This window comes from Asterias rubens, chromosome 20, assembly GCF_902459465.1.
Source record: "Asterias rubens chromosome 20, eAstRub1.3, whole genome shotgun sequence".
Lineage (NCBI taxonomy): Eukaryota > Metazoa > Echinodermata > Asteroidea > Forcipulatida > Asteriidae > Asterias > Asterias rubens.
Window position 1 is genome coordinate 3,253,883 of NC_047081.1, and position 22,232 is coordinate 3,276,114.

At 39.1% G+C, this 22,232-nt stretch overlaps 2 protein-coding genes across 3 annotated transcripts in view; one reads left to right on the forward strand and one right to left on the reverse strand.

Annotated features, from left to right (window-relative positions):
• Positions 1-8,199, forward strand: part of LOC117303607 (UDP-glucuronosyltransferase 2C1-like) — a 10,269-nt gene extending 2,070 nt beyond the window's left edge. The window contains exons 2-5 of one of the 2 annotated variants that reach the window (XM_033787818.1): positions 2,670-3,610; positions 4,461-4,677; positions 5,780-5,999; positions 7,594-8,199. In XM_033787818.1, coding sequence (XP_033643709.1) covers positions 2,672-3,610; positions 4,461-4,677; positions 5,780-5,999; positions 7,594-7,843 — 1,626 coding nt within the window. In that variant the 5' untranslated portion in view covers positions 2,670-2,671 and the 3' untranslated portion in view covers positions 7,844-8,199. The remainder of the gene's footprint in view (positions 1-2,669; positions 3,611-4,460; positions 4,678-5,779; positions 6,000-7,593) is intronic. The other variant, XM_033787821.1, reaches the window with a different exon arrangement.
• A 5,028-nt stretch (positions 8,200-13,227) lies between these two features.
• On the reverse strand, positions 13,228-19,142 carry LOC117304108 (nucleoside diphosphate kinase homolog 5-like). The gene is made up of 5 exons (XM_033788609.1): positions 18,850-19,142; positions 17,126-17,331; positions 16,501-16,601; positions 15,452-15,570; positions 13,228-13,855 (listed from the first exon to the last, which is right to left on the reverse strand). The coding sequence occupies exons 1-5, from the start codon at positions 18,982-18,984 to the stop codon at positions 13,772-13,774; spliced, it is 645 nt and encodes a 214-aa protein (XP_033644500.1). The 5' UTR covers positions 18,985-19,142; the 3' UTR covers positions 13,228-13,771.
• Positions 19,143-22,232: the final 3,090 nt, after the last annotated feature.

A 22,232-nucleotide genomic window follows, 5' to 3' on the forward strand; every position in this document is an offset into this window, starting at 1 on the left:
CCGAGCGTCTGCCGAAGCATTTCTCACATGAGTCTACCTGAAATAAACTATGAATTCCATCTAATTATTTATATTTTATCATAATTTAGTTCATATTTTATTTTACAAACCACCAAACAAGTTGCTTGTCATGCAATGCTAGCAACTTGCTAAATCCCCCCTCCCCTTTTTGTTACAAATAACTGGGGTTTAATTCATATTTAATTCTTTATCTTATGATTATTATGATTATTATTGTAACTATCCTTATATCCTTATTACAGTATTCTCCTCTGCAGTTGAAGAATATTAATGCTTGTGATAGCGTTAGTCGGATTACGTGGTAGCCAAATTCTGATTGACTTGAATTTAATTGAATGGTTTATTCGTCATGTATTATACAAATAAATGAAATTTGCAATCCTTTTGTACAGCCACGTATAAAATATTAAAAGGATGAGTGCCGTCCCATTTGTATATGGGCTTATCTTCTACTCTTAGATTTGTTCTATTAAGGACACTTGAGTGGTTGATAATATGAACGTTTGATGTTATTTCTCCTCTACAAAACTTGTGAGCTATCTTATTTATATTTCTCGTGGCTGCTAGCCCTGCCCCTGTTCATCCTTATCACAGCCATAAACACAATGCATGTACATGTACTTCACTTAAACGCTCTAAAACTGCCCGAAACTCAAGCAGAGTATTTTGCCTTTTGCTGTATCGCTTTTCCCGATACAGATGACAAACTACGGTCCGGGATTAAAAAACCAGAGATAAAAACTTGAAAAGTGCAAAACTCTGGAAAAACCCTCGGCCACGGCTTAATAAGCCACCTGGAACACATACATGCTGATGTCTACATTTGTTAACGCCTTTTGCGTGGTTTACTAAAAAATAAATATCATCTTGTTAAAACAAAAAACGTGTCAAACGTCTATAAACTTTGTTTACCTGCTTTACTGCGTAACGCAGGTACAAACATTTCTTAATGTCATATGCGTATGCTACTCTGATCACAATATCTGACTAGAGTGAGCAAAAGCTGGCGGATACCCTTAATATTTTCTTTTACCCGTTTATCTATCTCCCATGTGGGACTCTTGAGGATGTTACTGGTCTCTATGTGGATAACAAGTGTCGTCGAGCCTGGTTTCTGTGCATCAGCCTCCGTAACCGACCGTTCAGTTCAGTGAATTCCCCTACCCGTAAGAAACCGAAAAATGCCAATGTGAATGCTGCTCTCCATAACATGTGTTCGTAGTGTGATTTACATAGGGATACCAGCACTCTTGTCAGTTGCTTAAGTATATTATACGTGATAGGGTGCCTAACATCCTTATTTGGGTTATCTCGCCTGCATCCCTCAATAATCTTCTTAATGATAAAACTATCTGATGGGTTTTTCCATCCATTGGCTTTGTGTGCGAATGCTATAGCAGACATGTGCCCAGTTAGATGAAGAGGAGTCGGAGAAGGAAGATGACGATAGTGATTTATCAACAGACGATAGTGCTTATGAAAATGAAGAGGAGGACAGCGGGAGACGTCCAACGAAAATACTGAATTTTTCGATAAAGGATGCTAAACTTATTATGTTTAAATGATGAAAGTCTTTTTTTTTTTTTTTTTCCCAATCCTACACGCCCAAGATTGTATTGTTTGAATATAATACAGAATAGTATTATCAACGGAAGTTTGTTAAAGCATAATATTCTATCAACTGTAAATACTAAGAGGGCTTGAATAAGTGAACTCGTCACACATAAAAAAAAAAATAATAATAATAAAAAATCACTTTGTATCCCGTTTCTTTTAAATTGGGCCTTATACCTAATTATTTAATACCTCCTTTAGTTTTCCTTTCTTAAATGCTGTTGTTTAACTTAATGAATTCTAAGCTATTGTTATTTATTTTGTTGTGCGTTTGAATAAAATATTTGAAACTGTATATTGCCCGTTGACCACTTAAGGGATGTTCTGGTGAGTTCCGGTTGGTTTTAGGCGCTCTGTGTCGACTCTTTCTTTGTGTATGTGTATTTTATTCAGCAACCAACGAAAACACATCTAGAAGGACGGTAGGTCTATGGTGTGAAAAATATTATAATACAACTTAAATATTATAACTTGTACACTCCCCCCCACACACTTTTATTTTTATTATTATTATTTTATTTTTATTTTTATATATATATACTAAATATTATGTGATAATAATTTTAAACAACATAATAGCAACGACTTGTTACATATTTGCCATGATGGGAAATCGTAAACAACAAACACAACAAAGTGAGTGGACTGGCAGAGGGGAAAGCGAAAGTTAGTGGACCGGTAGAGTGAAAAGAGTAAAGCGAGTGGACAAGCAGAGGAGGGGGGAAGTTAATGAGTGGACCGACAGAAGATAAACGAATAGACTGGTCATCAGAAGGAGATATGTTATATTTTATTAGAGGATGATGTGTATGAACGTAGGACCGCGTACAACCTTTACTATACACTTGTATGGTTCTAATGAAGGTCTGTAACTACATCATATAAGACATTTCTTAATTTAAAAATTACTAAAACATTTTCAAAAGCTTTATATTTTGTTATGAAAGTCAGTGTGGGTGTTGTTATTTATTGCTCAAATTTGTGACTTTGACACATAATTTTATTCACCATTTTTTCAATGTTCTCTAAAACAGATATGGGTTTGGCTTGCGGTCATGTCTCCATCCGGGGACTTTTGGTTGTACTGGGATTGATGTTTTGGGCTGCTCTCCCATTAGTTGATTCCTCGCGCATACTATTTACTACATCCGTAGCCTCCACCATCAGCCACTATATGAACTTCAGAGAAGTTATGCGCGCACTGACGGACAGAAATCACCAAGTCACGTTCTTGGTTCCTGTGTCGAATCCAGTGATTACACACAAGAAACATGAGCAGGATGATCATTTCAAATTTGAATTGTACAACGGAAAGCTGAACCAGTCAATTTTAAATGAACACATCGACATATTCAAGAAAGAAATAACAACCAAATCAAGCGAAGACCTACGACTTATCAACTTCGCGATCAAAGCAGTATTTGGCAAGTCGTCGACCACCACCTCGAACCCATGGGAAGTGGCATCTGATGAATGCGATTCACTTCTTGGCAACGAAACACTTGTAACAAGACTAAACAACTCGAACTATGACCTTCTGATTGGCGATCCGGCGGCTAATTTATGCACCCCTCTTCTTGCTGAGGTTCTTTCCATCCCATTTATCCAGTATGCAACGCAAGGGCTTCAGATCTTTCATCACGATCGATGGCTCGGTCAGCCCATCAATCCATCCTTCATGCCAATGCCGTACATGCCTTTCTGTGATGACATGTCATTCATAGAGAGAACCGCCAACTTCATCTGTTTCATATGTGGCAGCCATCTTGTGGACAGAAACACACTATCCCTTTTTGAAAAGGTTAAGGAGAAGTATGGCATCCGACCCGACCTGTCACTGAATGACCTTATAAAGAAAGCCTGGCTCCATTTAGTGAACTCCGACGTGCACGTGCAGGATTTACCGAGCCCTTTGCCGCCAAACTTTATCCAGGTTGGGGGTATTACAGCGAGACCAGCGCTTCCTTTTAATGAGGTTTGTATGACTTACTAAAACACTCTGCAGGGTTCAATTTCTTAAAACCTATAAGCACAACAACTTGTTAAGCAGCGAAAAATATTGCTTTTAGCAGAAACTGGTTACCAGCCAAAAATCAATAGGGACCTACAGATTAAATTCGTGTGACTGGTGCCGCACCCATTTTATGCTTTAATATCGTAGAAATTTGCTCAGCAGTATTTTCTGCTTACTAAACATCTTTGTGAAATTTAGCCCAGGGCCCAGTTTCATAGAGCTGCTTAAACAGCTACCACCTGAGCGGAATGTTTTCAACAGAAATTGTATTTTTACTTGTTTATAATGCACTTGTTCACCATTTTAATGTAATTTTGATATGTGTACACTTCTGAACTTTTCGTAATTATCAATTAAAAAATCAGGCCCCTACTTGACATTTTCGTTCAAGCAGGTCTTTAATGGCCGATGTTGTGTTTACTGTGCAACTTCCATTTCATATAGGGCTGCTTACCGTAACCACACAAAAAGGTTAAAGGTATGCTATTCCTTCACGTGCTTACTGCACGGAAATGAATGACGTCACAATGCAAATCCATGGTGAACGTTCAAGACGGCCGCCTTGTTTTCTTGCTAACATGTGAAATACGGTTACACCCTAGCAAATTTGTTTTTATACAAATGCAATCTGCCTGATAAAGTGATAGCTCTTTTGACTCAACATGGCCGATATCAAGTTACCAAAACGGGGAGAAACATACCGGGGAACAAAGTCCACCACACACCGGCATCATAAACTATAGCGCCCGTATTATTTTTCAGATTCTGCATTATTAATGTTGTACGATGCTTTCTTTGGGTTTTTTTGCAGAGCCTTGAGAGGTTTTTTGAGGGCTCTGGTCAACATGGCGTCGTCGTGATCTCTTTTGGTACATCACTTTCCTTCGGTGATGAACAGCTCGACGACATCGCAAGAGCAATATCCCGACTCCGACAACGTGTCATTTGGTTGTTACGCGACAATGCACCAACCCACGTTGGTAACAACACAATGATTGTCAACTGGCTGTCCATGAATGACATTCTTGGTAAGTAGTTTTTATCGTTTCCATGCAACAAGAACAGGGCCAAATTTAGCTGTTTGTAGCAGATAATACTGCTTTTAAAGAAGTGTCTTTGCTAAAAAGAAAGAAATGAGAGGGGCTAAATGTTGCGTCATTGTAAACTTTATGGAATGATGGCTGGTAACCTGTTTTTGCTATAAAGCAAGATTTTGTTTGGCTTTGCAGGATTTTATGTTTTCATGTTTGTAAAGATCTTTCTGTGCATGCGCCGATAATCTGGGCTGTAAGCAAAGAATGCCCGTAAACATAGAGTTGGCACGCGCACGACCCAATTCACTGACCCGTGAAATGCATGCACTTGACGAATTTGAGCGCATAGTTCCCTGCCTCCGTAAGCGCCGATTCTTTGCTTACGCTAAAACAGAACCATGAAATTTGACCCCGGTTCGTGTCAATGTCTTGCTGTCCTCGATTTATGAAACACTCACTGACAATTGCTTTGTTCTTGATGCAAACACACAAAAAACTTACTGTACAATAGTATTGCAAACCGCCTTTGTAATGATCTTTTAAGGCAGTGGACACTATTGGTAATTGTCAAAGACTAGCCTTCACAGTTGGTGTGTCTCAACATATGCATAAAATAATAAATCTATGAAAATTTCGAGCTCAATCGGTCGTCGAAGTTGCAAGATAATAATGAAAGAAAAATAACCCTTGTCACACGAAGTTGTGTGCGTTTAGATGGTTGATTTCGAGACCCCAATTTCTAAATCTGAGGTCTCGAAATCAATTTCGTGGAAAATTACTTCTTTCTCGAAAACTATGGCACTTTAGAGGCAGCCGTTTCTCACAATGTTTTATACCATCAACCTCTCCCCATTACTCGTCACCAAGAAAGGTTTTATGCCAATAATTATTTTGAGTAATTACCAATAGTGTCCACTGCGTGTAAAGAAACACACCAAGATTAATTTGATAAAACCAGCCTGGCACATTACTGGATACACTCTTTCATAAATTGAACGGGTTACAAAAACAAATTCACTGGCAAAGATGTGATGATGTCAGTCTACTTATCATACACATGTTGATGAGATTGATTGTTCTCGTCGGACTATGTTAGGGCACCCAAAGACGAAACTTCTCGTGAATCACGGCGGGACGAGTACCGTCCAGGAGGCGATATACCACGGCGTGCCGATGGTGCTGGTACCGCTAGCTTCGGACATGTTCAAAATAGCAGATCTCGCTGTGTGTAGAGGCATGGCTGTCAAGCTAGTTATGCCAACACTTACAGGAACTATTCTTAAGGATGCCATCGAAAGTGTACTTTCACAACCCAGGTGAGATTTTTAAAACATTGTGATACTCCTGAGATTGTTTAAAACAAAATGGCGCCCGACCTTTTTATTTTGAAACGTCGGGCCCTCTGCGTGTAAAGTTTGATTTGTGTTTTTTGTTGTTTTTTTTACAATGACAACAACATCATTTGCAAATAAGTCCAACGGCAGGACACTGCTACAAACGACAGACACTTTCAGTTACAGGCAGTAAGCAAAGATTAAAGGAATACGTTGCCTTGGATCGGACGAGTTGGTCTTTGAAAAGCGTTTGTTATAAAATGTATGTGATTAGAAAGATATTTTAAAGGTAGAGTATAATAATCCACACAAGTACCACTCGAAATTGCGTGGTTTTTCTTTTTACCTCGCCGACTAACAACGGTCGACCATTTATGGGAGTCAAATTTTTTACTCCCATAAATAAATGGCCGACCGTGTTAGTTCTCACAGTAAAAGGATACCACGCAATATCGAGGCAAATTTGTGTGGATCATTGTATTCTACTTTTAAAACATCTTTCTAACCATAATGCATTTTATACCAAACGGTTACAAACGGTTTTCAAAGACCAACTCGACCGATCCGAGGCAACGTGTTCTTTTAAAACCATAACTTAGTGCATAAATTTAACATACAGCGCCTTCTTTTGACGCTACTTCAATAAGCCCATGCTTGCAGAACACACGATTATAGCCTGGAATATCTGACGACAAACTTCGAGTCTCGTGAATGACGCCAGAGAGATAGGGCCTCAAGTCTGGGTCAATCCCCGTCCATAACCATTTTCCGACATGCATTAATATGCAGACGGCTGAAAGTGAAGCTGCAAAACGTCCCCTCGGACCAATCAAACACAGTTACAGAAAGCTTACGTCACCCAATAAAACCATTGTATCCAATGAAAATGGTTCTGACAAGCAAGTCCCTGTCTTAACACTTGTAGAAATAATTATTGTATTATTACGGATAAAAACGGGGTACATGTACTAGTATGCCATGATTAAATCATTTATTTGTACCTCAAACAGTAATTATTGACCATCATTAGTCAAAAGTAGCATACTTCTTTGTTTAGAGTATAACACCACGCTTATTTACTAAAATTCTAAAATCAATCCAGATTTATAACAAATTACTCTAATTACTTCGACGACAGACCTCGAGTCTCGTAAATTACGCCAGAGAGTGGTGGCCTCATCCAAGCATAGGTAGGTAGACGGAAAAGGAGACCCAGTAGAGGACGTACGTCATGGACTTTGGTCGTGTGAATAAAACATGGTATGCATAATTCATGTTTGATGTCGGGTCAGATGTCAAATCGAAATCGAGGCAAAGAGGGTTAGGGTTAGGGTTAGGGTTAGGGAATGACCTGACCTAAATGTTTTATTCATATCACGGTGATGACGTAGGGTCCTCTACTGGGTCTCCTTTTCCGTCTACCGCATAGGTCAATCTCCGGCGCCCATGTCACTGTTCCGTGAAACCACTAGTTCTGGCATTCAAGTACCTGTCTTTATGACTGCGGATAAAGGCACGGTACCAGTCTTACATGATGACATTGGCGTATTACTTATTGTCTCTATTAATTTCACAGCTACAGCCAGAGCTCTCGTCATCTCTCTTTGATATTCAAGGCTAAGACGCCCTCACCGGTAGACACAGCATCGTTTTGGATTGAACACGTGATGAAACATGGCGGCGATCATTTGAAATTGCCTCCAGCTCAAAACCTGTCCGTTCTACAGTGTATGTTAACCTGTATTCTCGGAGTGTGCGCTATTTCCCTCATACTGCTCCTCAAGTTTTCATCATTATTCATTCGAAAAATGTACACAAAAATATAATATAATTCATATATATTTATCAAAAATTGAATGGACATTATTGCTGTTTCAATCAAGTCCTAAAAAAACTTTAAATTTGTTTTCCTTATTAAGGGGTGAAAATTAATAATGTTTATTGTAGTTAATCTTAGATTTCTGATGATCAACAAAAAAATAAGTTACTGCATCAACAAAAAGGAAACAACTGCCTGTTCAGTTGTAACAAAGGAAACAATAGTTGAACCTTTTCTTGCGCCTAGTGGTCGTTTCGCGACCGATTTAAATCCCACCTTTAAAAAAGACAAGTTTTTAAAGACACTGGACACGATTGGTAATTGTCAAAGAGTATTCTTCTCACTTGCTGTATCTCAACATATGCCTATAATAACAAACCTGTGAACATTTGAGCTCAATTTTTGTCGAAGTTGCGAGATAATAATGAAAGAAAAAAACACCCCTTTCAGATGCTGATTGTGAAACTATAACAAGTATTTTATTAACTGTTTTTGTTTTGTGCTTTGTTTTTTTGTATTTTTTTTCAAATGTAGAGTTATTGTGTTAACATGATTCGAAGCTTATTCCCAGCAAATATTTCAAGATTTGATTGATGTTGCCATGGTTCCGGCTCTTTCCGTTGGTACCTTATAAACTGCGCCAATAAAGTATCTAAATACTTACAAATGGTCAGATTTATCGGAACCTGAAATAGTATACAAAAATTTAATTGTTCGTTTCTATTCACCGTTAATTTCTGCACGTTTTGACACATCCTGTGTTGCGCTACGATGTTGTTTGGTGGATTTATGGACACTTGAGTGGCTTAAGGTCGAATTTCAAAAGTTGCAAAAGCCCCTATTCACCCCAATTCCAAAAGGGAACTCACAAAAGCATCACACTCAGACAAAATCAAGACAAAAGACACAAACTCGTTTCGTTTACATGACCATGAAATTAATTGCCGTATCTTTAACTCTAAAACTGCTGTTATCCTGTCCTCCATTCTTGGTGTGTCCTCCATCATTGTCCTGAACGGCAAGGAGTCGTCTTCTCATACTCTCAATGAGACCTCTGATCTGTCCCTGGTCAACCCCCTGCCATTTCCTGATCAGGATGCGTCGCAAACCCCTCGAGAGTGGTGTCAGGCTTTATGGACTTGTTCACTTTCTTCTGCTGCAGAAGTCACCCTCGGACGGCCACTCCTTGGCAGGTCGTCCACATTTCCCTGAGCTTGGTAGCGATTCCACCATTTACTGACCGTCGCTGCTGACGTTTTTACCTCGCATCGACTCGAAATGAATAATTATTTTTTGGCATACTGTTTCAGGTTCCGATATATCTGACCATTTGTAAGTGTTTAGATACTTTATTGGCGCAGTTTATTATGTCTGTCAAAATGTCGTCAGCGGTTTCACGAAGTAGCACTCACTGCTATACCAGCAAAAAACAACAATCAAAGAAAACGGCCTCTGAAGTTGAACACTTTTTAGAAACCCGCTTCCCTTCAAAACTTCAAAGTATTTCCATTTAAATTTTTCAATGTAGATACTTGATGACTTGAACTTATCAATTAATCTTATTTTGACTCATTTTCATAATTAATTATGAAACTAGACACAAGAGAAGATGCGTGCTACTTCGTGAAACCCAAAAAAGTGCAAAATATGTCTTTTTGCGTTTTCACGAAGTAGCACTCGCCTATGCTACGCTACAACACAGCATTTTGTATTGATTTTTGAAACTAGGTCAGCGCGCGCGCGCTCACACAACGTGCGTGCTACTTCGTGAAAACGTTTTTACCACACTTTGACTCGAGTGCGTGCCATGCATACAACGGTAAACAGAGGTTCGGGTGCTACTTCGTGAAAACAAAAAATGCCACGTTTGTGCCAAAATTGAAAACACTAATTAGCTTAATTAAAAAAGTAAAGCTGTCTGAGCTTCGAAACATTATGGAATTGTAGGTCTTCGTGCATTATCAACAGAAATGTAAAAAAAATAAAAATGTGTAAAAAAATCCTTAAGCACGTAGAGTGCTAATTCGTGAAAACGCTGACGATGTATAATATTGCTGGTACTTTTAAAAGAGCACTAAAAAATTGCTTGGAGCATCGTCTATGACCAAAGATTTACATAAAACTTAAACGGTCTAATGATTATGATCGAAGAAAACTACCCTGGAAATATTTATGTCTGAAATGTCTTTTTTATGAGAAATAAATGAAACTGACTTCACATATGTGGGTTTATCACACAGTGAGCGTTTTATTCACTATTTTTTTTAAATCGGTGTCATGCAAAAATAATGTGTAATCGGTTCTCTCACTATTTGCCCGTGACGGTGGTCGATCGATCTCAAACTTCTATTCGAGGTTTAATGAGCTTAACACACTGCCATCATCTGCCAGCAACCGTATTAAAGGCAGTGGACTCTATTGGTAATTGTCAAAGACTAGCCTTCACAGTTGGTGTTGCTCAACATATGCATACAATAACAAACCTGTGCAAATTTGCGCTCAATCGGTCATCGAACTTGCGAGATAATAATGAAAGAAGAGAAAACCTTGTCACACGAAATTTTGTGCGTTTATATGGTTGATTTCGATACCTCAAATTCTAAATCTGAGGTCTCGAAATCAAATTCATGGAAAATTTACTTCTTTCTCGAAAACTATGACGCTTCAGAAAGAGCCGTCTCACAATGTTTTTTATACCATCAACCTCTCCTCTTTACTCTTTACCAAGTAAGGTGTTATGCTAATAGTTATTTTGAGTAATTACCAATACAATGGTGTTCACTGCCTTTAACTTGTTTTGTGGACAAACAATTAAGATCATCAAGATGAATGACGTTCTTTTTATGAGCAGGTTTATTTCTTTCATTCAAATAATGAGGATGGCGTTGGCGCCGTGCTAGGGCCAAGGATTAGTTAGACGAATGACAGAGGGCGATTTAACAAAACACGCTCCACGCGGTGACGAACGTTCGTCTTTAACGCCTATAGAGCGTTCCTCGACTGCCAGTTTTTGCCTGCATTAATTAGCATTGCTGGACGAAAACACGTTAGGAAAATGAATGAAAATGTAAAGCTTCTTACCCAAGATGGTGAACAACGATGTATTCGTCCTTCATGATTCACCAAGTTGATTATCTACTAGTACCAAGCATGGAGCAATAAACTAAACAAACTTCACATCTTTGTCAACCATGTGGTTACCCGACTAATTTGACACATGTTAGAGACGTGACAAACAACTCGTCGACAGAGGGCTCACTTCATCAGAATTCGAACTTAAGCCTCGATTGACATTACATAATATAATATTAAGGAATTCATATACAATAGTGTTTGTTCAAAAGTTAATAAAACGGTCTGTATACAAAAGTTAACGCCAAAGTATGATATTTTGCCAAACATTTTTATTTAATGATTAATATTAGTGTTTCTGTACATGTAAATAATACCCATCTTGTTAATTAATAAACAAAAACATTTTCTGAAAGGTGAAAATCATAAGATTAAGAACCTATACAAAACAAATCTTTCCACAGAACATCAAGCTGCGGCTTAAGAAGAAAATACTGCTCAGCAATTTTCTGCCGAGCAGAAAACACGATAACTGCAGAACTTAATCTAAAAAAAACATAATTTGTTTATATACAAAAGTTGGTTTTTGAAGACATCTTGTAAGAAATTAACATAATAATATCAAAGTTATGAACATTTACCTCAATCAACTTTGCTTAGTTAAGTAAAACATATGGTACAGGTTTAACAATATGCTATTTACACTTTTTTTAATACCGTCTTCAGTTCTCAAAATAAACTGGCTAGCTTGCCTTAAAAGATTATGAAGCAAATGGGTAACCATTTTACTTTTCCACATGACTGAAAATATTAAATGCATCAAGCATAAAATGAGCAAGTTCCAGAGTGCACTGGTATGCATCATGGTTAACTAAAGGTTGACTATTTTGACTTGAACCCTACTCTTGAACTCAAGACGGTAATTGTTAAAAGCGGCGCAGTTACAGTGACGATACACACCATCTCGATCCCAGTATGTGTGTGAGTCAGTCGCTACCTTTAACCGTTACATGAATATAATCGTACTGTGACCTCATAACCATGGTTTCTTCCACTGTCTCAATGGCTTGTTCCATTGTACAGTGCAGAGGGGAACCAATGACACTTAAAGGCAGTGGACACTATTGGTAATTACTCAAAATAATTATTAGCATAAAACCTTTCTTGGTGACGAGTAATAGGGAGAGGTTGATGGTATAAAACATTGTGAGAAACGGCACCCTCTGAAGTACCATAGTTTTCGAGAAAGAAGTAATTTTCCACGAATTTGATTTAGAGACCTCAGATTTAGAACTTGAGGTCTCGAAATCAACAATCTAAACGCACACACCTTCGAGTGACACACCTTCGATTTTATGCATATGTTGAGATACACCAACTGTGAAGACTGGTCTTTGACAATTACCAACAGTGTCCACTGCCTTTAAGCAAAATTGACTTGGCTTCCAAACAAGTCGTTCAAGTGAGTGCATCACTGCGCATGATTTTTGCTTGTATGTCGTCGACTGAATGTGCAGACTTGAACTTGCTCATCTAGTGTCCTTGTTGCAATAATGTGAAAACTGAAGCACATCTTCAAAGAAACTTCATTGGTCATGAGCAAGTGATTATTTCTGAATCTTTCAGCAAGTACTAAATTAACAATGTGGCCATGGCTTAATGTACCAAACTAGTTTCAAACCGAATGATGAATGCTTTAACTTCCTTTAACCTTAGGCAAGCAACTTTTACTTCAGTAAGTAGAACTGTAAAATATACAAGGTCATGAAACGAGCCCAGTTTCAAACAAGCAAAAAAATATGCAAAGAAAGTATACTGCTCAGTGAAAGACCGCTACCAAGTGCACATTGTTTGTATCTGGTTCACTGTTTATACTTGTTTAAGAAATATTCTTCATGTAATAAAGGTATTATACACAATTGGTAGGAATAAAAACCATATTTCTTTAACATTTTAGTCTGTAAGCTAACCGATTATTTAGTTCATACCAGAACCAATTCTTTTCTGTGAAACGAAGTCATATTCAAGAAAACTGAAAACCTAAAAAAATAAAAAAAGACAAAATACAAATACTGCTTGCCACAATTTTGCTCGCTCTCGCTCCTTTAAGGCCATGTCACACATGCATTTTGTCAGGCAACATTGAGGCAACCAACTGCACTCTATGCACCTAGCCAATGGACCCTTCCCATGAAATATGCTAATTACATTCACGCATGCGTCCAGACCCTGTTGGTTGGCAAACACCATAGAGTTGTGCACTAAGCAGACGCGCAATCGTGTCTGCGTCACGCACCCATTAGCCGTGTACAAAACAGCGCGATGTTCCCCCATTTTGCCAACCAAAACGTTAGTGCGCACGCACTATGTGCAATTTACATATTTCATGGGAAGAGTCTATTTGATAGCACAAGAGTCGTCCTTCTAGCCAAAAAACTCACTATCCCAAACAAAACTGAATTTCATTCTTGGAGATTGGCTGGAACAGGGCCCAGTTTTATGACTCTGCTTACGTAAGCAAAAACTTGTCGCTTATGGAAGCAGGGAGTTCTGCGCTTTTTCAAGCGAATATCACAGGTCAGCTGGGAATTTTGCTTGTGAGTGTGCGTACTCCTTGTTACTAGGCATTCTACGCTACAAGAAAAGCACAAAAATTCAGCGATTGCTGTGCAAGCCAAGCATGAGGATCATAAGCGCAGAATTCAATGGTTTGCAAAGCCATGAAATTGTGCCCTGTGTGAACATTGTCTTGTGTGACCATGGCATCCAGAAGCTTCATAAACTTGGGCCCAGAACTCGGTGTCCTAAAGAGACTTGTCAACGTGAATGCTTAACGTTCTTGAATGTCTAAAATTCCAAAAGATCACATTGGCTCGCTGACTTGATATTGCTCATCAATCCGAGGTTTATTTGGGTTGTTACTGATCAGCCAATCTGCAAGCCATGTCTGCAAGAAAAACATATACAAAAGAAATCTGCTATAAATATAGGCGGTTGAAACCCAAGTATTGTTCAAACCAAGTCATCCATAATCTATATGGTACAGAACACATCAGATTAATTTTGAGTACAGAATTGTATATTTGGTTTGTGGTTACACCATGTGTGTATCTACTTGCCACAAAGAGTTTATTCTTTAGAGAACTGTCTTGCTAAATATTCTACCACCGCGGAGTAGATTAATTGGATGTTCGTGAGACTTCTCAGTTCTGAAAAGAACTGTCCTGCTTTTTAACTTCTACCCGGGCGGAAGGAGTAATGAAATTGGCTGGGACTACTTCTTAACCTCATAGGATCGTAATTAACTGCACTACTGCGGAGTCAGTTCTTGGATTAGTCTCAACGTTTCGACTAGCTTGCTCTAGCCATCGTCAGGAGACTGGCAAATAGATACTCACATGGTGGTACCGCAAACCAAAATATATATTGATACCTCACCATGCAATGCCTCGAATCATATTTGAGTATAAAGTTATATGACAGGGAAGAATTGAGACGCTGCCGAGGATCTTGCCTGCCGGCGACATGATGATGTTATACAATGTGCTCTTCCCAGACATAACAATATTTGGGTTGAAGTTACTTGAAGGCCATACTCTTTGTTGCCCTGGTCTTGGCCTTAGAAACAGACCTAGAATGTCATCCTTGAGAGTGCAAAGCCATTTTGGCACTACCATTGGAAAATCTTAAAGTCTATGGGAAACTATTTTAAGGGCACCAAGGCCAAGACATGGGGCAACAGAGGACATGGCCTTCGTGGTCTCCGTCTTATTACACGCTTGCTTGATACCCCTTCAGAAAATTCCCACAGACTTTGAGATTTTTGTGCCCTTTACAAAATGAAAATGGCCTTGCCCTCTTTAAGAGGAAATTCCAGGCCTGCATCGTCGAAATCAACACTTAAACATAAATTTCTCCTCAACAGTTTTGAAAATGTTGAATGTCAGTTAGGGTCACTGGACTCAAAATAATTGTTAGCAAGAAACTCACTTGGTAACAAACAATGGAGAGCTGTTGATAATATAAAGCATTGTGAGGAACGGCTCCCTCTAAAGTAATGTAGTTTTTGAGAAAGTAATTTTCCACTAAAATATTTGAATTTGATTTTGAGACCTCAGAATTAGATATTGTGGTCCTGAAAGCACACAACTACGTGTGACAAGGGTGTTTTTTCTTCCATTATTTCCCAACTGCGACGATTAATGGAGGTCAAACTTTCACAGGTTTGTTATTTTGTGCACATGTTCAGATACACCAAGAGAGAAGACTGGTCTTTGACAATAGACCGATCCAGTAGGCTCCGCCCACAACGCACGTGTGAGCAAGAACACGTGGGGCTCTCCAATGCCTTTCTGCACAACTCTGCCGCGCGCGCCAAGCATACGCGCACGCATGTCGGACCTTAGTGTCGGACCTTCGTTGCGTTGTGATTGGTCAATACGCAATGGGGCGGAGCTTAATGGATCGGTCTATTACCAAAGGGGTCCAGTGTCTTTTATCAAGAGAAAACATGAACGTATTCACAAAATAAACTAAATCTTACCACAGGATCCTCAGGTTTCTGTTTACAAAGTTCCGTCAAACCTCTGAGAAGGGTCGGGTTGACAACTTTTGCCAGGTAGTCCTTGGCTGCTTGGCCAGCTGGTATTGGCTCAACGATGCCTTCAAAACAACAGTATAAGAACAGATGTAAGACGAAGGATGTGTTGGAAGACGGTTATTTTTTTCACAGTGTAGGTTTCAAAAGGAGAAAGAAAGTATATGGTCATGGCCAGATGGTATTGGCTTAACGATGCCTTTAAAAGAACAGTATAAGAACAGATGTAAGATGTAGGATGTTTTGGAAGACGGTTATTCTTTTAACAGTGTAGGTTTCAAAAGGTAAAAGGTATACGGTCATGGCCAGATGGTATTGGCTTTAACGATGCGTTAAAAAGAACAGTATAAGAACAGATGTAAGACGTAGGATGTTTTGGAAGACGGTTATTTTTTTCACAGTGTAGGTTTCAAAAGGAGAAAGACAGTATACGATCATGGCCAGATGGTATTGGCTTAACGATGCCTTCAAAAGAACAGTATAAGAACAGATGTAAGATGTAGGATGTTTTGGAAGACGGTTATTCTTTTAACAGTGTAGGTTTCAAAAGGTAAAAGGTATACGGTCATGGCCAGATGGTATTGGCTAAACAATGCCTTTAAAAGAATAATAAATCAGATGTTAAACAAAGGTAGTGTTGGAAGACTTGATTTCTTTTAACAGTGTGGGCTTTCCAGAGAAATAAAACTGGATCAATTTTATAACACATTACTTATAAACGCATAACAAGCACATATCTGTCTCAATAGACACACCCAAGGCGCAAACAAAAATTGATATAACATTTAACAGAAACTTGAAACTGATTTAGTAAGAACACTTGAATAAATATGTCTTTAGTCCGGTCTTGAAGCATTGAAGGGAGGTTGCAGTAGAAATATCTCTTACAGTCGCAAGGTTTCTTTAGCAGGTGGTCGAGTTGCAGGTTAAATAATGAAGCCATAAAACGACGATTTATTAGATTCCAGAAAAATCAGACAAAAATGTTAACTTACTATCTGTGAACATAAATCTGATCTCTCTTTCGGCGCTGAACTGACTGTCACTTCCATGCACTGCGTTCTTCTGATCATCTGTGCCATACAACGCTCGAATACTAAGGAGAAGAACAGAAAGAAAAGCTTAGAATCAATTCTGAAATGGCGTCCCATTGTCAAATCTAAATGTAATTTTAAATTGGAACAAAAACCTGCGAATAATCAAATAAAAAAAATTAAATATGAAAAATGCAGGAAAGTTTTTCTACTTATGATTTATTTAACATCCTCAAAAGATCTTTCCTCGATATTTAGTGAGCTCATTTGGATTAAATTGATGCGGGCAGATTACCGAGAAAATAAACCGTGTACAAAAGATGCAAGCTTTACGCGTGTGATCTAGGCTGGTGAAAGGTCACCTGATTTTCTGCCCCGATTAAACTGACCTGGTCAATCTTCCTGGGCACCTTTTGCTCGGTTAAACTACCAACAGTAATTAACCCACACCGCATAGGTATGTTACTGTGAGGAAAGTTAGGTGGGCTGTTCGAACTGGACTTGAAAGTGGTAAGTTACCTACTGGCTCGGTTCATTTACCGAAATTAAGTCCAGTGCAAACAGGGCTTTCTAATTAGTCACTCACCTGTCTGGATGTGTCTCGCGTGCTTTGTTTGTGTTGGTCGGACCACACAGCTCCCTCCAGCATGCAATTGCACTCTCTCTGGCCAACACCATTGCCATGATCGGACCACTGCTCATGTACGCAACCAACGATGGGAAAAACATCTTGCCATAATGTTCAGCATAGAAATCACTCGTTTGTTCTGGAGTCAGATGCACACGCCGTTTCTATGATAAGAGGTAAAGATCAATATTATAAAACTAATTGATTTTGACACATTAACATGGGTTCTGGAATGCACTAATTTACGGTCGCACTAAATACCGACAACTCACGACAACTCACGACAACAATTTTTAAATGCACTTTAACAGAACATTTGAACGAAATTGAACCGTTAAATATGTGCACAAGAGTCATGTGCATCTAAATCATCTTCAAACTGTTGAAAAAGTTGTATTTTTAACTGTAAAAAATGTGTTTTTTACCCCGAATTTAGTAAAGAACGGAAATATTCGCCATGTTGTCGTTCGACGTACTTTGACGATTCTATTACACTGCAGGGGGCAGGGGAAATTTCTAAGGCCTGAGTTGTATTTTTTTCTTTTTGGTTTTAGCTTGTGTTTTTTTTTTCTTGTTAATAACTAAGCCGCCACTCTGGAATTCGAAGTTAAAAGGGGAGGTTTAAATATAATATTTTTAAAACTCCATGAGAGGCACATAAAATGGTAAATAATCATCTTGCATATTGCATCACCCCTGTGGTGTAATAGCATCGACCGAGTTGACTTGGAACCGAGTTGACTTGGGACCGAGTTGACTGGGACCGAGTTGACTTGGGACCGAGTTGGGTGTCACTATTTACCGGAAAACACCAGAAAATACCGGAAAATACCGGAAAACTACCGGAAAACACCGGAAAACACCGGAAAACTACCGGAAAACTACCGGAAAACTACCGGAAAACACCGGAAAACACCGAAAAAACTACCGGAAAACACCAGAAATTACCGGAAAATACCGGAAAACTACCGGGAAATACCGGAAAATACCTGAATAACAGCGCCGAAACACGACAGAGCCGCCAGCGGGGGTAGCTAAACACAGGAATACGTATACGAAGAACTGAGGAATAATTAAACTTATCACAGTCCTTCCTTTATCTGTCTCTATTTTCAGTGGAGTTTATAAAAAAAACGTACAACTTTAATGTAAGAAGTTGCGTCGGCATTACTTTTTGTGTACGTTCATAGAGAACGCTGGCTGCTCTGTCGTGTTTCGGCGCTGTTATTCAGGTATTTTCTGTTGTTTTTTTGGTATTTTCCGGTAATTTCTGGTGTTTTCCGGTAGTTTTCTGGTGTTTTCCGGTATTTTCCGGTAATTTCTGGTGTTTTCCGGTAGTTTTCTGGTGTTTTCCGGTAGTTTTCCGGTAGTTTTCCGGTGTTTTCCGGTATTTTCTGGTGTTTTCCGGTAAATAGTGACACCGGACCGAGTTGACTCATAAGCAACGAACGCACCCAATGTTTGAATAACTTTTTGCTGTTTTATTTTTAGCTCAGCAGCTCTTCCTTCAAGTTCATGTCATTATTTTGTTACTGTTTGGTTGAATGGTTGGGGATAGTGAATCTGTACATTTGTAGGGCATTTTTAAAGTGGACCCTAGGGGCCCTACACATACGCCAGATTTAGTCAGAATTATGTCAAAATTATGTCAAAAAACTCTGTTATCCACAAACAAAACTTACCTGCAAAATGGTGAATCCCGATTGTATAATTATTTCTTCGATTTCTTCCGCTTTGTCTATCGCTTCCGGTTTGACAAGAGCCAATGTTCGCTCCACAAATATCTGAGGAGGATCCATTTGTTCTGATTCAGGCATTATATTACTCGATTATAACTGTAAAAAGTGAATAAAGTAACGTACAAAAACCCAAAATGTTATCAATGTGGATACGTTGTTTTCTGCTGCGAGAGTGCACGTACACAACGTTGTTGCTATGTATATATAGTCTGGTAACAAAACAAGATTACTGTTGTCTAATCCTTGTAGAAGGTTGGTGTTCTCTCCAGTTGCTACTAAAAAACGTCTGGTTCGGAAATTTTTGTGAGGTTGAATGGGGCAACTGGAAAGAAGAGTCCGTAACCAGATAACAATGTAAACAGCGCCCTCGATCGGTTAACGTGATTTAACATAGCTAAAACTTATTTAATTTTCGGTCTGTCCCATACACCGTACCAGCTTTGCTTTTAAGATAATGTTGTCTCCTTATTGGTGATCTATGCAATAAGAACTCACTCCGAACGAAAAGTCCCCTCAATCCGCTTTAGATATTAACAGGTAGTGCCGGCAGATGTTCACCCTTCTCCACCCAGCAGAGTTGTTTTCACAACTCAAAAGTCTCCCAATTCCCCTAAAAAATACCGTTAGCAAAATATGCAAGAAAAGTTCTAAACAGAACATCATCAACCTGCTTAATCTGTATTGGTTTTCGGTAACAACGTGTATATATATATAGGATTTGAGGCATTGAATGGTGAGGTATCAATGTATATTTGGTTTGCGGTAACACCATGTGTGTATCTACTTGCCAGGTAGAGTTGTTCTTGGAGAACTGTCTTGCTTTATTAGTGGAAGTGTCGTGGCCGAGCGGTTAAGAGCACCGAATTCAAACTCTGGTGTTTCTGATCAGCAGAGTGTGGGTTCGAATCGCCAGCCGTGACACCTGTGTCCTTAAGCAAGACACATTACCATTGCTTCGTCCTTCGGATGGGACGTAAAGCCGTTGGTCCCATGTGTTGTTTAAACGCATGTAAAAGAACCCAGTGCACTTGTCGAAAAGAGAAGGGGTTCGCCCCGGTGTTCCTGGCTGGATTGGCAGTATATTGCGCCACAGCACCTTGTAAACCATTACATTGTGCTTAAGGATTAGGTCTTATATTATCTCAAAAATCGCCCCCACTCCTTGCAGTAATAATACCTGGCGCTTTGTATCCTTTGGCAAAAGGCGCGTTATAAATACGGTTATTATTATTAAACGTGTATATACCTGATGTTATAGCAAGTATAAAATACGTGTCGTTACCGAAAATCAATACAGATTAAGATTATTGTTTTTGTATTATGCATAGGTTTTGTCGTTTTAAAGATATGTTCAAGGAAGGTTGATAAAGTTATCAATCATAAAGAGATCCCCCACGGGGTGAGGAAGGCAACAAGCCGGGCAAAGAGCCTTTCACCCAGTCTCGCCTCCGGCAAGGGGAACACATTTTGCGGGATCTTTACAACGGAGCCAATTCTCACACAAAAAAAAGGTTTAAAAAAAAAAGGTTTGCAGCTGTAAGTATTTTGCAAACATTTTTAAAGCATTTAAGCTTGATTTTAGATAGGTAAGCTATTTAAAGCCATTGGACCCTTTCGGTTCAGAAAAAAAAATTAAAGTTCACAGATTTACAAATAACTTACGGGGTTTACAGAAGGCAATGGTGAAGTCTTCTCTTGAAATATTATTCCATGAAATGCTTTACCTTTTGAGAAAACAGCAAAACAATATAAATTCTCGTTAACGAGAATTACGGATTTATTTTAAACACATGTCATGACACGGCGAAAAGCGCGGAAACAAGGGTGGGATTTTCCGTTGTTTTCTCCTGACTCCGATGACCGATTGAGTCTAAATTTTCACAGGTTTGTTATTTTGATATAGAAGTTGTGGTACTACAAGGGTTGGGCCTTGGAAAACGCTGTTTACCGAAAGGGTCCAATGGCTTTAATGATCAATTAATATTAATAGGCGGATCTGTGAAACTTGCTGGTACGTTTGGTCATTCTCACGTGAGTTTTATTACTGAGGGTAGGTAAGCTATTTAATGATCAATTAATATTTATAGGCGGATCTGTGAAACTTGCTGGTACGTTTGGTCATTCTCACGCGAGTTTTATTACTGAGGCTACTGTTAATTTTTGTTTGTTTGCAGTACCCGCTGCTAAACATAGGATTCGAACTGCCTCTAGCTACCGGGCAATCTCGGTGGTCTAGTTGGTAAGACACTGCTCTAGAATTACAAGGGTCGTGGGTTCGAATCCCACCGAGTAAAATGCCTGTGATTTTGTTCACAGGACTCGGGGAAAGTACCGAGTATACAGTGCTACACACATCGGTGTATATGGGTAAAACCAAAAATTAATATTCTTTATCCCGATGCAAATTTAACATCTATTAAATCGTTTGCAGTACCCGCTGCTAAACATAGGATTCGAACTGCCTCTAGCTACCGGGCAATCTCGGTGGTCTAGTTGGTAAGACACTGCTCTAGAATTGCAAGGGTCGTGGGTTCGAATCCCACCCGAGTAAAAATGGCTGTGATTTTTTTCACAGGACTCGGGGAAAGTACTGAGTATACAGTGCTACACACATCGGTGTATATGGGTAAAACCAAAAATAATTAATATTCTTTATCCCGATGCAAATTTAACATCTATTAGAGGCTACTGTTGTCACGGGAGATTTCATTGGGAAGCGATGCATGACGAATGTAGGGGAGGTCTATAACCATAGAGAAAGCTAACATACCTTCAAAATGTAGATGTAGGTTATGGGTGGATTCACGGTCCAAGTCAGGGTGGATTCTTGTCCAGGTCATGGGTGAATTGCCCTTGACGTAGTCCGTATGACAACCCTGTATAAACATGAGTAGACTGGTCCCCTATCTTTATCCGCGCCAGAATCGTCTTTATAAAGACCGTAAGGCCCTAATTGGCTGTAATGTAAGCCCTACGTCAGATTTAACTGCAAATCGCCATGACTATTATGAACATGAACCTCTTGAAATGATTAGAAGGGTCAATTATGCACGTGGGTTAAATAAAAGGCATATCTCCTAGCGTAATGTCCGAGCCTCGAAGTGGAGTGCACGGATAAGAACGAGAACGAAAGTTCGACTTGTGTCTAGTCTAGGAAGAAACGCATAACTTCAATGTTAGTCCTATATTATTACCCCTGGCGGCCTTACACTTTCGTATCATTATACAGTGCTGTGTACAGAGAAAAAGTCTAGGGCTAGGCCTATATCATCCCTGGGTTTACGTGAATCTGAATCAGGGTCAGCCAGTTCACAATTAAACAATGG